Source organism: Rhinichthys klamathensis, unplaced genomic scaffold (genome assembly GCF_029890125.1).
Source record: "Rhinichthys klamathensis goyatoka isolate OS25496 unplaced genomic scaffold, OSU_Roscu_1.1 h1tg000248l_1, whole genome shotgun sequence".
NCBI lineage: Eukaryota > Metazoa > Chordata > Actinopteri > Cypriniformes > Leuciscidae > Rhinichthys > Rhinichthys klamathensis.
In genome coordinates, this window is record NW_026606770.1 from 703,786 (window position 1) to 720,523 (window position 16,738).

The 16,738-nt window shown below is 39.2% G+C and overlaps 1 protein-coding gene across 3 annotated transcripts in view; it reads left to right on the forward strand.

Annotated features, from left to right (window-relative positions):
• trappc8 (trafficking protein particle complex subunit 8) overlaps positions 1–16,738 on the forward strand; it is a 122,507-nt gene that overhangs the window by 46,131 nt on the left and 59,638 nt on the right. For all 3 annotated transcript variants that reach the window (XM_056266417.1, XM_056266415.1, XM_056266418.1), the window contains 2 exons: positions 7,119–7,224; positions 9,824–9,955. In XM_056266417.1, the coding sequence (XP_056122392.1) occupies positions 7,119–7,224; positions 9,824–9,955 (238 nt within the window). The remainder of the gene's footprint in view (positions 1–7,118; positions 7,225–9,823; positions 9,956–16,738) is intronic.

The window sequence follows — 16,738 nt, forward strand, 5'->3', positions numbered from 1 at the left end:
AAATCGCTTGTTAATACCACTAACAAGGCTCAAAATAGCCCCACACTAACACGGTAGCATAATGAGGGTCCCTACCTTCAAACCGAAGCATTTAAAACTTTGTCAGTGTCCAGACAGTTTAATAAGAAGATATTTTTTACATACAGTCAACTTCGCGTATACAGGCAGAAGCCATCTTTGAAATACAGTCTCTACCAGTCGATCTACGAACGCCGATCCAAGTGCGCTGGTGAGAATGTGAACGAGCTATAAGTTGTGATAAGGTGAGCGCGAACAGCAGGCTTGGATCGGCGTTCGTAGATCGACTGGTAGAGACTGTTTTTCAAAGATGGCTCCTGCCTGTATACGCGAAGTTGACTGTATGTAAAAAATATCTTCTTATTAAACTGTCTGGACACTGACAAAGTTCTCAATGCTTCGGTTTGAAGGTAGGGACCCTCATTATGCTACTGTGTTTGTGTGGGTCTATTTTCAGCCTTGTTAGTGGTATTAACAAGCGATTTTTATTTGTCATTACACTATGCCCAATATACTAGCATTATACTAGCTTTATAGGCTAAACTGTTTTTAGAGATAAAACTATTTACATTCGATAATCATGAAAACAAATCTCAGATAACGGTTGACTAGGTAACAATGTGTAATTAGACCAAAGGTTCATTTTGCGCCGGAGTTCTCCTTTAAGCCAGTTATGTCTTTTGCTGTAGTGTGTCAGTGGGAAATAGGCTATGTGCACAAGCGTAATTTCGAACTTCCGCTATTGTCAGAAGTCAGCATGTCAGTTTCCGGTTTACGGCTGTTCATCCGCATCCGCTATAAACGAACAAGATGAGTGCTGCTGTTGTACGAAAAAAAGAGTTGTTAAACACATCTGAGTTTCTAAGAACTGTAGGTGGATCCATCATCTAACGCCCGTTTCACACATACCCCGTTTGCAGTGCGTGTTGCGGTGCAGGAGCAACGCGCGCTATAGTGCAGTTTCACATATGATGCGTTTGCAGTGAATAACTGATCCGCGGCTGTAGGCTACCACAAACACATACTTACTTTTTTTTTCTTTTTTTTTTGCGCGCGCGTCGCCCAAAATGTGTATTTTGTGCAGCCACTGCGCACGAAGGTTGGTGTTTTTCGGGAAGCGGTGGAAGCTCAAATGGCTGTTAGCGACTTGAAGCAGAGCAAAGTGGCACACAGCAGTGCTCCTAACGCACCATGTTAACAGGTTAGGGCTTTCACTTTTCACACCGTTCCAGATGCGGCACGTATAACAGCAGTACAGCGATCGTTTCTGCACCGAATCTATTTCTGCTGTGCTGCATTAAAGTGACACCGAATGTTTCGTGGTCAAAATGCACAAAGATTGACCTGAAAATGTAGTAATTTCACCATAAATGCGTTTCATTAAATAAAATGTAGTAATCTCACCATAAATGCATTTAATATACCGGTACTACTATTTTTCACAGTCATCTGAAGACTGTGAAGACCGGGGTAAATCAAGGAAAACTACAATTAAGGCGATATAATGAACAACACTCGTCTCATTCGTGGAGGTGGAAAAACAAGTTCTTTGTGACATGCAAGATCTATTGTAGGCTATTACAATTTAAATGCAAAAGAAAAGGCATGTGAGTCGGCTGTTTTTGCCAATTTTAAGTTTTAATTTAAAATATTTGCCATTTTAATATAGTAAATTTGACCACTTGCTTGAGCAACTTAATATAAGTAATGCATGGAATAATGGCCCTAACTTGCGTTGTTTAAATTGTGTTTAAACGTGCGTACATCCATTAATGAGTGTGTACAAAGAGAATCGCAATGCTGACAACTTTTTTTTAAATAAAAGTTGCAGCACAACTTCTGGATTTTAAATAAAAAAAGTAAGTATGTGTTTGTGTGGTACAGCCGCGGATCAGTTATTCACTGCAAACGCATCATATGTGAAACTGCACTATAGCGCGCGTTGCTCCTGCACCGCAACACGCACTGCAAACGGGGTATGTGTGAAACGGGCGTTAGATGATAGATCCACCTACAGTTCTTAGAAACTCAGATGTGTTTAACAACTCTTTTTTTCGTACAACAGCAGCACTCATCTTGTTCGTTTATAGCGGATGCGGATGAACAGCCGTAAACCGGAAACTGACATGCCGACTTCTGACAATAGCGGAAGTTCGAAATTACGCTTGTCCACATAGCCTATATCAGTTCCAAACATTCCTTTTGCCATTAACCCTTAAAGACCTAGACCATTTTTGGAGCATCTGCACCGCCTGTTCTTTTCTTTGTTTTTCTAACCCATTATAGCAGTCAGCATCAAGTGCCATATATCATTTTAATCAGGAGAGCTTGAAGTTTCAATCTATCTCATTTAAATAATCCAATTTTACATTTATTTTGTCTTAGAATGGATGAATTTACCAGATTTAAGAAAAACGGCAGCATATTTTTAGTGATTTTTTTTAACTCAACTCAAACAAAAGTTTTTTTTTTTTTTTTTTTTTTGAAAGCTGTACTTGGATATTCTACATTTCCAGATGTAATTTTGACTACATGTAACAATCCCTAAGCAAGTTATAGCCATTTATTACAACATTATTTTAGGCGATTTTCAGTGAAAAGCTGGTATTTTTTATTTACTGACAATTTAGATGTGTCCAAAAAAGTTCAGAAAGTAAAATAAATAGAATGATTGTTATAGAACACTGAAGCAAAATAAACTTTATATATATGTACACACACACACGCACACACACACATACATATATGAACTACTTTCACTTTACCTCCATGCCTCGGTTCAAATTTCCAAAAAAAAATATACTAATTGGTCGTGCAAAAGCCCAAAAACTATGTTTATTGGTTGAGTAGATGATAGTTTCAACCAATCTGGGCATGGGGTGGGACTAAGCATCAACAATCATTCATAATTGGCCGCATGCAGAGCCCGCACGGGTTTCTTTGGCAATGCTGATCAAAACTTGATGACGCAATCACATTCACTACGGAGCTTCTGAATGTCCAAACGCGATTAACCCGATATCACAGAAAAGCCGTGAACCTCCTCTTTACGGGACTTTTTAAAGCATACGGATTGGAGTAGCGGTTCAAAAGTTCTTAAACATTTAAGAACAACAGTTATTTTTTGCCGCCGGCGGCCGTATAGGTCTTTAAGGGTTAATTGTAATAATCCATTGAGATTTTTGTATTTGGAGTCTGACAACAGGCCGGTGTGATCCACATGGATATCTGATCTCACCACCATCGACTCTGTTTGTGATCACATAAAGAAACAGGAAAAACCGAGACAGACTAAATCAAGAACTCTGGCAAAGTCTCCAAGACGCTTGAAGAAACCTACCAGAAAAGCTACCTGAAAAACTGTACTGAGGACAAAATTAGTTTTAAATGGAAAGGGTGCTCACACCAAATATTGATTTGATTTAGGTAATAGAAGTTAATGGATATACAAAATCTGTGTATGACATTATTTTTGAAAGCATCCTCACTTTACAGCATTTTTACACAAGTGCCTAAAACTTTCACTGTACTGTAGCTTTGCAGGTAGGTTTCTTCTTCAAGCGTCTTGGGTTCCATAAAATTATGTTTGAAATATTAAAGCCATAGATGAGAATCTTGCGCTGACTAATGTTACACTTATTCTGACACCTACTGGCGTGCATGCAGCATCGTGCAAAAATAAAGGTTTACAGCAGGGGTCTCAAACTCAACTTAACTGGGGGCCGCTGGAGGTAGAGTCGGGGTCAGGCGGGGCCGCATCAAGTATTCCACAAAAAAATAGTATTCAAGTATTCCAAAAAAGGAGCACAACTGATCCAATCTTCTCAATATTTATTATTAACGTTTCTTCTGAACTGTTCCTCTGAATTTGAACATTCCTTTCTGTACATGATTGGTTCTTCATGAGCTGTCCTTCTGACAGTTGAAGTTCATTTTTACAAACTTTCTTTGTCTTTTCCTTATAACACAACATCTTTGTGATTCTTATATTTCCTCATGTCCTTTTTATTTTCAATATGATATTGAATGTTTTTTTGGAAGGCACATTTCCTTTTATTATACTTAGAAAAACAATTATTGCTTTTGAAATACAAATATTTGCAGTCATGTCTGCCCATCTTATTGAGTTCTTTCTACACATGTATAGTGCCTCAAATTACTGACTGCACAAATCAAAGCAAACCTTCTTATCAACCTGTTGGACACATATTACAAGCTCAAATTTATTACTCTCTCATTGTTTTAGAGCAGGGGTCTCCAACACGTCCCTCGCGAGCAACCAGTAGCTCGTGGCCTGATTGGTGGTAGCTCGACAAGGGGCCGTTCACATATCGCGCTCACATATTTTGCGCGCTCAAGTTCGTTATTTCAAATGTAGGCGCGCGGTAAGCACGCTCATAATTGAAGCGACGCGCTCATTTTTTCCAGGCGCAGTATGTTTGTACTTCGCGGTTGTCATTGACAACTATTGACAACAAACCCACCGTAAGCTGTCACGAGACTATCTATGGTAGCCCGTAAGGGATAAAAAAAAAAAAAAGGCGGGACACGCAACGACGGGCCGCACTAACATTAAACTTTAAAGTCAAGTAGGGGGCCACAAAATATCCCGCGGGCCGCGAGTTTGAGACCACTGGTTTACAGTAACCGATGCGACTGCAAATGTGGTATTTGTAGTGACCAATGATAGATTTATTCTGTGTGTTTGCTAGAATGGGCAGATCATGTGATAAGCAACATACAATAGCACTCATAGGCTATTACAAAACATTCAGCGGCACATGAGACTCTACACAGATGTGGCACAAACTGAAAAAATATGACCAACTTGAATGTTTAATTGACATTTATTTGAAAATATCACTAAATCAGGCTATTTATGTAGGTTTTTGTCACAATTATGTCAGTAAAGCTGCTCAACGCTACTGGAGGAGCCAGCCACAACATACGGCGAAGTTCCGTGATAATGTCAGTGGCACATGTCACAAGTTGTAATGGCTCAAGCCACTATCCACTGGCCAGGATTACCGGATGTGCCATCGGATGTGTCTCTCAGCTTAGCGGCATGTGCCATTTGGCTTCTGTTAATAATCGCTTATGTTAATTCTGCTACTTGAGTTTAGGCCTCACAGACATGAGAAATAGGCTGTATATAGAAAGCTTGAAATGTCTACTTTTTAAACAAACCAATTCAAATAGAAAACAAATATTCTCTGATTATGTAATCCGTATAAAAGGTGCATTTCTCTCTATAGCGTGCTTGAGCGCGGTATAGGCTATATATTACACCTGTATAGTATATTGAATTCATTATGGTTCAGTAAATTAGAAAATTAAATTAATGTAAACGTGCGATCAGTTGACTAATGGCTTAAATGAGCGACTACTAGTCGACTAGAAAAATCTTTAGTCGGGAATGGTGCTATTATTATAAAAAAAAAAGAAAAAAAAAGTCATTCTTGTTTTCTTATTTGGCTAGATGTGTTTGTGGCTTATAGTTTAGCATTTTAAAGGGATAGTTTACCCAAAAATCAAAATTATTTACTTAGTTACTCGGGTGTATCTGACTATCTTCTCTCAGACAAATACAATCAGAGTTTATTAAAAAAAATTCAAGCTTTATAAATGGCGCTCACGGTTTTGAAGCCCAAAAAAGTGCATCCATCCATCCATCATAAAAGTATCATATGACTCCAGGGGTTTAATAAAGGCCTTCTGAAGCCATGGGTTTTAGTAAGAAAAATATCCGTTTTTTGGGTGTCTCCTTTTTTTTTGTTGCTAAAATCCAGAACAATATTCCACGTATTGTGAACTCTTTTCAATTTTTATGTAATTCAGATATTAGGATTGAAGAGTTGGATTCATTTGTGGAGAAGATGCCTTTAAACAAATCCCCAGGGACAGATGGGCTCACTAATAATTTGTTAAAAAATAGATTTGAGAAATCTATTATTCTCTGCCCTAAAATGTATTGAAAAGAAAGAGTTGATAGAATGTATAAAGCAAGGCTTGATTACATTGATTCCTAAAGCTGGTAAAGATAAGAGTTTTAGACCATCTGAGGCCTATCACTTTTCTTAAACCGATTATAAAAAAACATTCTGGAGCTATCGCTGCTAGGCAAAAAAAAAAAAAAAGAAGGGATTTCTACTATAATTAGTGAGACACAACCAGGGCTTTTTGGGAGGAAGTTCAATCCATAATAATATTAGATTCGTCAGGGATGTGGTTAACTCGCCATAATTATTTATAATGGTTGCAGAGCTATTATCTATATTGATTTAAAAATAATGCTATTGATGGTTTAACAGTGTTGGAAAGGCAAAAGTCAGTTTGCTGACGAAGCAACGTTGTTTCTAAAAAAAAAGAGCATCAAATTCCACTAGCCTTACCATTTTTCTAAAGCTTCTGGGCTACATTTCAACCTAAAAAAGTGAAATATTAACATAACATGAGTTTCCTTTGCAATCATTATTTAATTCAGCGATTTGATTATGTAACTTGTTTTTTTTTTATCCAAAGTGGAAGCATTAAAAAAAATCGACATGACATAATGACGAACGTGGAAATGCATAGGATGATAGAGCAAAACAAAACACCAGTCATGAATTAGAAGTCTAAAACGAGAATTTTTCAAAAGGAAATGACAGAGGTTTTTTTATATAAGAGAGGAGGAGCTTGAGTTTGTTGCCCAGGCCTATTTGTTTGGACTGCGAGTGACGTCTATTCTCACCTACTCTTACGTCATACTTCGCTTTAGAGGTTACGCTTCAGCCGTAAGTTGACTTGCATACAGATTTTTGTCAGAAGCTGGTTATCATAGTTTATTTATTTATCTTCATATACACTTAGGATGGCTTGATGGTGAGTAATTTTCAGTTTTGGGTGAACTATCCCTTTAATGTTTTTATTAGTATTTTAAATAAAACTAAAACTAATTGTAGTTGTTGCTTCTGTTTTTAGGCCAGACAGTAAATGCTGCTTTATTACTTGAGCACTTGATGAAAGGATCTTTTATTTTTTATTTTCAGTTTCGATGGAAACATGGTGCATGTATATAATATATGTGTAAGACATTGTTTTTTGTGCTTGTGTCACAGAAACATGCTTTTGGCTGAGCGGTGTTGTCTTTTAAGTGCTGAGATTTTGAAGAGTCAAACCAAATACTCCGATGCTGCCACACTTCTGATCAAGATGACCAGTGAGGTGAGCTCAAGTCCCCGTTGACACATCTACATATGAAGACTGTACCAAATATTTTGTCTTTTTTTTGGCATTATCACCCAGTAATCAGGCAACAGGGTTCGTACAAGGTGCTTAAATGGCTTGACGTACTTGAATTTGACTTGTTGAAATGAATCTGGAAAGAAAAGAAAACAGCTGTCGCAACAGCGTTTAAGTGTGTGAATGGCGGTTGGAGCTCTGCCTTTATAACCGAACGCCAATTCCACTGACTTGGTCCTTTTCAGACTGTTGGCTTGTCATCGTTTGAACAAGCCCAAAAAGCGTTGCATGCCATAGAAAAGCGCCATATTTTTTAAAGGTTTAAAGGGGGGCGTGACCAAAAAAGTTTGAGAACCACTGGGTTAAGCAGATTTCCAATTACTTGAACTGCTGGTCAATTGATATCTTCACCCTGGAGCTGCTTTGCTTGTTGGTTGCGCCTTATATGGTGTTGTTGAAAGTGAAATTAATTTCCCTCTTTACAAATGTTACGTGCTTAATGATGTAAAAGGGATGATAGCACAACATTTAAGTGAGATATAACTGTTGCAGTGTGTGTGCAAGTAGCAGAGACAACCAACAAACCAAGTACAGCTCACGTTAAGTATGTTTTATTAGAAAAGGTGCAATGAGGTTACAAAAAGAAATTAGAAAAAGAAGAAACAGAAAACCAAGAAAACAAGAGTGTCATCAAATCAACGAAATAATCACAACAAAATCCCCATAACCATTATCCCAAGCCTCTAAACGTCCTACCAAAAGAAAAATGCAGAAACAAAACCGAAATCGTCAGCGTATACGACGCCTTAAACAAACTACGCTGACTTAACCCTTGTGTTATGTTGCGGGTCAATTTGACCCGTTTCGATTTTCAAGTTGTTGGAAATACTGGTTAACCTTTGGTTTTTTTCTTGATATTTTGTGACTTTTTCTCATTTATCATGATGAACATGCATGCAAAGTTTCAACATGCTGATGTGTTTTGACATATACAAACAAAATTACTGTTACGTTCGTGATGTTCGCGGGTCAATTTGACCCTCATAGGCAGCCATTCAAAAGCAACTGTACAGACACAAAATAAAAACATTTATTTTCTGTATGTAAGGGCACTTCATCTCCAGTTCTAACCTGCAAGTGCATCTAAAAGTGCTCTAACCCTAACCAAACACACTTGGAAAAGCTAAAATCACAGTGTTCAGAATTATTTGCAAATTACAGATGAAAATCTTTGTCAGACACAGATAGTAAAATAAGCTCTCATTTCAATATTCAAAATATCTAACCAAAACTTTTATGTAGGATTTTTAAAGGCAGCTTCACAGAGCCAAAAAATAAATAAAAAACATTTATTTGATTTATGTTTTTGTTATGTTTGGTTTCTCACTTCCCAGTGAGTGAATAATGAAACTAGGAAAATAGGTCTTAGGAAACTAGGGAAAGTTAACTTAGGAAAATGAAAAAATTTCATTATACAGCAATTTTTCTTTGTTCAGTTACGATGTTCAAAGCATAAAATGTAAAAAAAGAAAGTAAAAAAAAATATATATGCAAAAAAAAAATCAGTATACGGTTTATTTTCCAATTTTGTCAGAACAAAACTGTTTTAAAAACATTTTCATAAATCATATTTTCAGATATAATGTTTTTGTAATGTTTGACAAATGTTGATATTAAAAGTTTACAGTTTGTATCTAAATCTTTGTTGTTTTTCATAGTGTGATTTTTGAGGAATTGTATTGAATCCAATTAGGGTCAATTTGACCCGGTCCATAAGGGGTGTACACAGAAATCGAACAGAACACAAGGGTTAAACCAGAAAATACAATTGATGGCAATTACTCGCACAGAAAAGTACTATCTACCGTTGTTCCAAAGAATCAATCAATAGAACTATTTACGATTGATGATTTGTAAGGTCAACATTCAGTAGACTTGTACAAAATTAAGGTAAAGGTAAATCAAGCATTCAAAGTCTCACCAAGTGGTTAAATTATACAACACCCCGCGTTTGTCTCAGATTATCCACATGTAGCACAAAGACAGGTCACTTGCGCACACACCTGCACTTAATACGAGAGTTGAGTACTAGCGCTGAAACAGTGCATTCTCTCAGACAGAACTAACAGTGCAGTAATACATCAGCAACAACAATGAACAAACCTGAAAGTGTGTTGACTCGGAAACCACCGAACAAACATTAACATGTAATCATGGCAAACTGAACTTTTGGGCTTCAACAAAGGCACACGGGTTGAATGAGATCTGGCGCTGATTTGCGCACTCGGGGCCTTCAAACCTGTCGTCACTTCAGCGGATTGGTCGAACGTCGATCATGACATTGAGCGTTGTGATAATGTTTAATAAGTGAGATCTCGGATTTTAGTCCTTCAAAACCAAAAAGTACTGCTTGAAAAGTCCTTGAAAGTCTTGCAATTTCATTTTACAGTATCTGCACAAACCCTGAGGCAAACAGGTGGTCCCGCCCAAAACTCACACTATTGGCTGATCTGTTGTTTCAGTGTCATACTGCTCACATTAACCTAATTCACTTCACACTTCTTGTTTCCCTCTCTCATAGGACTCTGACCTGCGGAGTGCACTCCTATTGGAGCAGGCGGCTCACTGCTTCATGAATATGCGCAGCCCAATGGTGAGGAAGTTTGCCTTCCACATGATACTGGCTGGTCATCGTTTCAGCAAAGCTGGACAGGTATGTTTGCAGATTCAGGAAACACACTTTCCTAAAATACACACAATTGTCCTCATCACCATTACATTAAAATCACTGGTCTCTAGATGGGCTCTGGCACATTACAAGTAGGCCACAAGATGGCTTAAAATGATTTAAAGCTGCAGTAGGGAGTTTTGAGAAAACGTTGACTTAGCATGGAAATTTGAACAAGCACAACTTACAGGTCCCGCCCCCTTGCTCTCTGCTGCGCTACAGCCCTCCCTCCACAGCTCGTCCTCCACAGCGGAGCCTGTCGTGAACGCGCAGGCTAGTAAACAGGGCCACCCATAACGGCGGATAAAAAGTTATATGGCACATTCACTAATAGGGCCTAAACGTCAACAATATGCTTTACATTGACTATGGCCTGCCCATACTTTGACTACAAACTTGGTCCTCAAATCATTATGTATTTTGCAATAGCCTACATGTAACTTTATAACGTTGCACTCTTTCTATAAGTTATAAATAGCTAGTAAGATAACGTTAATATAACGGTAACTAACGTTACAGTATGTAAGTAATTATTCTAGCGATATATAATGCTAGATAAGGTGTGCTAGTACATTATTTCAGCAACATGACAAGCCAGTGAATTAGCAGGTTTCAATTGTTGCTTAGCAGAGTGCGTGACATTTTATCTACATGTTATGCGGCTAGAGTTTTGACACCGAGTCAATGGGCTCTGTGTAATTCTTTCTTTTTCGCTTGTTTATCGTCATCAGTCTTTTTCCTTTTACCTCTTTGTTTTATGAGCAGGTGTCACTCGAGAAATGGCCGTTTAGGTTGTTTCTCCGTCATAAGCACAGCTGCAGCTCGCCGGCAATCTTGAGTTTGAACGACGGCTCGCGCTGTGCAAGAGAGGGGTGTGATCAGCGCGTACACGAGCGTGATTGACACTGCTAAGACACTCCTCTCGGCTCTGATTGGTTGTTTCTGACCAGGAGCGTGTATTTCTTGCAAATGGCAATAGGACCACTGGGAGGAGCCAGAGGAGCTTGATTTTTACACAGATTATCTGTCTCATATTCTACTGTCAGGACATAATGACAGTTTTAGCAAATACATGTTTTCAAAAGTTACCTACAGGAGCTTTAAAATAAGACAAAACAAGGTTTACAACAGCAAAAAATCAAGATAAAGCTGAAATCAGATTTCTCAGTTTAGTTTGTTCCCTCAACAACTGTCATTTGTATTCAATGGGTTAGTTGACCAAAAAAATTAAAATTCTGTCATTAATTACTCACCATCATGTCGTTTCAAACCCGTAAAGACCAAATGAAGATCTTTTTGATGAAATCCGAGAGCTTTCTGACCCCCATATACTGCAACGTAATTACCACTTCAAAGGCCCAGAAAGGTAGTAAAGACATCGTCCATGTGACTCCAGTGCGACTAGAGTACTTTTTGTGCGCAAAAACAAAACAAAAATAACAAATTTATTCTCTTCCGTGTCAGTCTCTTGATGCTGTTCACGTTGTAGACGCAGTGCAACGCTTCCGGGTTCTACGTCAGAAGGACAGCTCAGTATTGGCCGGATCCTGCGTCAGCAGCAAGGTGCTCTCTTACTCATGCCTATAGAGGACTCATAGAGAGTGTCTTGACATATGGCATCATCGTGTGGTTTGGAAATGCTACACAGGCAGAGAAGTCTCTCCAAAGAATTATAAAGACTGCAGAGAGAATCATTGGGACTAACCTCCCACCCATAACAACACTGTATATAGAGCGCTGGAAGAAGAAAGCTCAGTCCATACTTGGTGACATTCATCATCCAGCGCATTTACTATTGAGGCCCAGATACAAATCCTATAGCCTGAGACATACAAGAGCGGACAGTATCATCACACACAGAACACGTTTTTATAACAACTTTTATCCAGCAGCAGTGAGACTAATGGCAAATTCACATAAATGGGGGATATTTAGTATAAATGGCTAGTAAGTAGCCTGGTTAAAACCAGACCATTCTCAGTTGTAACTGAGTTAGGGTCTGGCAAAGCTTCATAGATAAATCATTTCCAGAGGGGCGTCACCAACGGACATAGCTCAAATGCCTCTTGGAGCAATTGGATAGACCTAAAACCAATCAGAGCGATGAAGATGACGTATGCAGAGCGACGTTCGTCTGTTATAGAACAACTTAGTTTGAATAAACAAGCAGACACTGATCAGCTACTTGCTCTACGTTTATTTAAAATTAACAGCAAGACAACTGGAAGTGAATGTGCTTTCCATTAAATAAATCACACTGTTACGAACCGTTGTGGGTCTAGGGCTGGTAGCGCAACATTTATATATTGAGTGTACTGCTGGAAGTGGTGTATGGTGGAAAAACACATGTCAGACTCATTTTGAAGAGAAAATAACTGGAATTTATTTCCATAAGCCGAAGCCACTGAATCCAGTCAAATAATAGTGTGCTATATACAATAAATGATAGGGTGAATAGACAAACAATAAATAGGAAAAGAACAAAAGTGGCGCCAAAAGAAAGAACGCAAGATAACAAAACACTCCTTAATCTAAACTAATCTAACCAAAGTAAAACGTAGAAAATAAACTGAAATCTTCGGTGCATCCGGCACCCTAACTAAACTATCTAATAAAACAGAAATACAAGGAGTGGCGCTCACTTCTTACCTGGTGTGTCTAACAATTATCTGCTACGGGTGCAATGTATATCGCGATGTTCTTTCCACAGAAAAGCAAACAAAAGGTTGACAACACAAATGAATCTCACCCATCCAAAAGGGAAACATGTCAAGTACAAAGCACATAGCACAACACTCATTCAGGCAAAAGCATACACAAACTCATTCCGCTACTAAGAGCTCAGATTGCTACGAAGAGCACAAATCACTACAAAGAGCACAGAGTTTGCTACCAAAAGCTACAGAGAGAGCGTGCATCAATGAACACAACATCCTTTTAACCAGCTAGGACGGCCTCCAATTAATCATCAAGCCCCGCCTTAAGGATGAATGACGTCCGACTCGGCCAATCACAGCAACCTATAAGCAGAGATAGGGTGATAGAGACAGAGAGAGGATAATGAGCATAACAACCAACACGTGATAAACACACCAACGTGCACAGAATAATAAAAACATAACACACACACGCGTGGAACGTAACACACACACAGTAAACAAAACCTTAACAAAAAAAAACTTTGCAATTTAGACGCTCAAACTGGGTGCCGGTGGTGTGAGACGAACGGCTCGGGCAGAATCGGCTTGAAGTCGTTCATCCTCGGACGCGGCGCCGCGCTCGCTGTAACAAAATACCCGTGCACACAGCCAAGCGAAACGGGGTCTTGCCGGTCTTGCGCACCGAACGCGTGATTTTTGCCCCGCGCACCTTCGCGCTCGTGCGGACGCGTTGAGTATAAACAAGGCTTTACTCCGTGTCAGCGCCAAGGGGGAAATCCATCAGCCGGAAGTTGAAGCTGCCTCCGGGGGGCGATATTTTTTTTTCACAGGATGGTAGGGGAAGACTCATGAATATTCATTAGGGAACTCATCCCTGATTAGCCACGCCACGCAGCATTTTTACTAGCCACATTTTTGTTGTTGGAAAATTGCGTTTTATATGATTAAAATTGACAATGGGGCTAAAAACGTGCTAAAATGGACTAATATTATCATTAGCTCTGATAAGGTTGTTAAGCTCCTTTTTTGATAACATGTTGTCTAAGATACACACATAAAATAGCTTCTTATTGTATATAATAAAAGTGCTGCATTGTTTGTTTGTTTTTTGTTTTACAGCAGTAAATACTGCAATACAGAGTAGAACAATTATCTGCATTAGAAACAACGAGCAAAGAATAAATAATAATTTTAAAGAAAAAATCCACAATTAAGGCACCAGGATTACAACTTTATATAGGCTATATAGGACTATATAGGACTTTGGATTGTTTGTTTTGCATCAGCTTTTCCTCAGAGCTCTGACTTAATAATTATCATCATGAAGCTCTGAGTAACTGGAGATATGTCCACCTGAAACAAGTATAGGCCTACAGGTCTTTATTTTCCAGATTATTCCCACAAGCGCATCTCCTGCTTTCTTTCATGGCATGATTAATTTTATTAAAACATAGAATTAACTCTGGAAAGATAGTTATGTCACGTTAGATATGACGTGACATAAGGGCAGCCCTGCTAGTAGTTAGGCCTACACCGTGGCCCTTAATCATGAAGATGATTTTTGCTTTAATACCGGCCATGCACACTCACGAACTGACTGAACGCTGTGTTGATGTGTGTGTGTATGCGACCAGTCGCGTGTGATGATCGTTCGTTTGGCGCGCGCACCCTCGCGCAGCGGCACTGCAGGAGAGCGTGAGACACGCCGGTGGTCTGGATTCTCCTGCTATTAAAAAAAGATCGCTATATCATCACATTAAGTTGATAATTAAGGGCAGACTAAAACAGCCCAGTTCGTCGCACAGTCCGCGAGTTTAATCTCCGCGTGTCTTCTTGTTTGCAGTGTTGTCGTTCAGGAGGATTCACGAATGGACCAATGAGCAAACACTAAACTATGTGCAGGTGGTACTCATGGGAGTGGTAGTGGCATAGTGTCAAATTGCAATTCGTTTGTTATGTCAGATGTCCTTTGACAAGACTACAAATCTTCAACACGCCAAAGTGGCTAGTGAGAGTGACTGTGTTACCCGCCACGGGTGAAATGCACCCGCATTTGGCGGGTTGGCGGGTGTTAATGTCAAGCCCTGGTGATGCAGTACAATTCCTATGTGTGTGTACAAATTCTTTTGTGCCTTACAAATGGCAAATAAAACTTTGATTTAAACACAGTGCACCGCTTCCGGGTTCTACGTCAGAACGCCAGCTCAGTATTGGCCGGATCCTGCGTCAGCAGCACACGCATGGGTCGTGGTGCTCACGTGAACAACGTCAGAGACTTGATGAAAGGATCATTTGTTTCTTTTTCAGTTTTGTTGGAAACATGTTGCATGTATGTAATGTGTGTAAGACGTTGTTTTTTGTGCTTGTGTCACATAAACATGAGCGGTGTTGTCTTTTAAGTGCCTGCTTATAAAAGCGAATGAACATATCCTGTATCTGAGGCTAAATCACTAAATATTAAGAATGCAACTGCGCATATTCTATTTTTCTAACTTCAAAAGATCGGCCACTGATCGGAACCAGCTGATAATCACACATTTTAATGATGCAAAAGATGCATATCTCATGCTGTGAGAGGCGAATATGAAAGGCTAAGCAGCGCCGGCATTTCAGTAAAATAATGTTACAAGATGTGTATAATTTAAACTACCATATTAAATAACTCCACTAACTGTAGCTGCTGTAGTTTGCATAACGCTGCTCTCCTTCTACTCTCTTCTGAACTCTTCCCTGTCTTCATTAAAGCTCCATGGGTTGCCAGATATCACAAATAAAGAAAACAAGCCCCTTAAAAATGCAATATAATAAACAGACATGGCAAAACTGTACCGTTTTTTTATCCTAGAAAATTAAAAGGCTTGATTTTTAATTTAATATGTATAAAATAGTTCAATATAAAATGTTTAGATATTATAAATTGATGGATAAAGTAAAACACTTACATGAGATTGAAAAATAATTCAACAAAACTTTAATTCAAGTTTAATTACATTGATGAGTTATATTCCCATTGTAAGCAGACATTTCAGAAATATCTTGGGGGGTCTTTGATAGTGGGGTTCGTTGGGGGTTCATAAAGGTTGAGAACCACTGCATTAAATGGATCAAGTGTTGAGAGAATTGAAATAATTGAAATATAAATTTATCGGACCTAAAATTGCCTTTACCGTTAGTTATAACTCCTTCAAAGTGGATGAAACCCACATTGGACTATAGATTTATCACTTTCTATGTATTTTAAGTCATTGCACCCAATCATCTCTGCCATTAGTCAGTCATGGTCAGGGCATAAATGCAGTGGAGTGAGGGCACTGTGACCTCCAATATATATATACACTCACCGGCCACTTTATTAGGTACACCTGTCCAACTGCTCGTTAACACTTAATTTCTAAGCAGCCAATCACATGGCGGCAACTCAGTGCATTTAGGCATGTAGACATGGTCAAGACAATCTCCTGCAGTTCAAACCGAGCATCAGTATGGGGAAGAAAGGTGATTTGAGTGACTTTGAACGTGGCATGATTGTTGGTGCCAGAAGGGCTGGTCTGAGTATTTCAGAAACTGCTAATCTACTGGGATTTTCACGCACAACCATCTCTAGGGTTTACAGATCATGGTCCGAAAAAGAAAAAACATCCAGTGAGCGGCAGTTCTGTGGGCGGAAATGCCTTGTTGATGCCAGAGGTCAGAGGAGAATGGCCAGACTGGTTCGAGCTGATAGAAGGGCAACAGTGACTGAAATAACCACTCGTTACAACCGAGGTATGCAGCAAAGCATTTGTGAAGCCACAACACGCACAACCTTGAGGCGAATGGGCTACAACAGCAGAAGACTCCACCGGGTACCACTCATCTCCACTACAAATAGGAAAAAGAGGCTACAATTTGCAAGAGCTCACCAAAATTGAACAGTTGAAGACTGGAAAAATGTTGCCTGGTCTGATGAGTCTCGATTTCTGTTGAGACATTCAGATGTTAGAGTCAGAATTTGGCGTAAACAGAATGAGAACATGGAACCATCATGCCTTGTTACCACTGTGCAGGCTGGTGGTGGTGGTGTAATGGTGTGGGGGATGTTTTCCTGGCACACTTTAGGCCCCTTAGT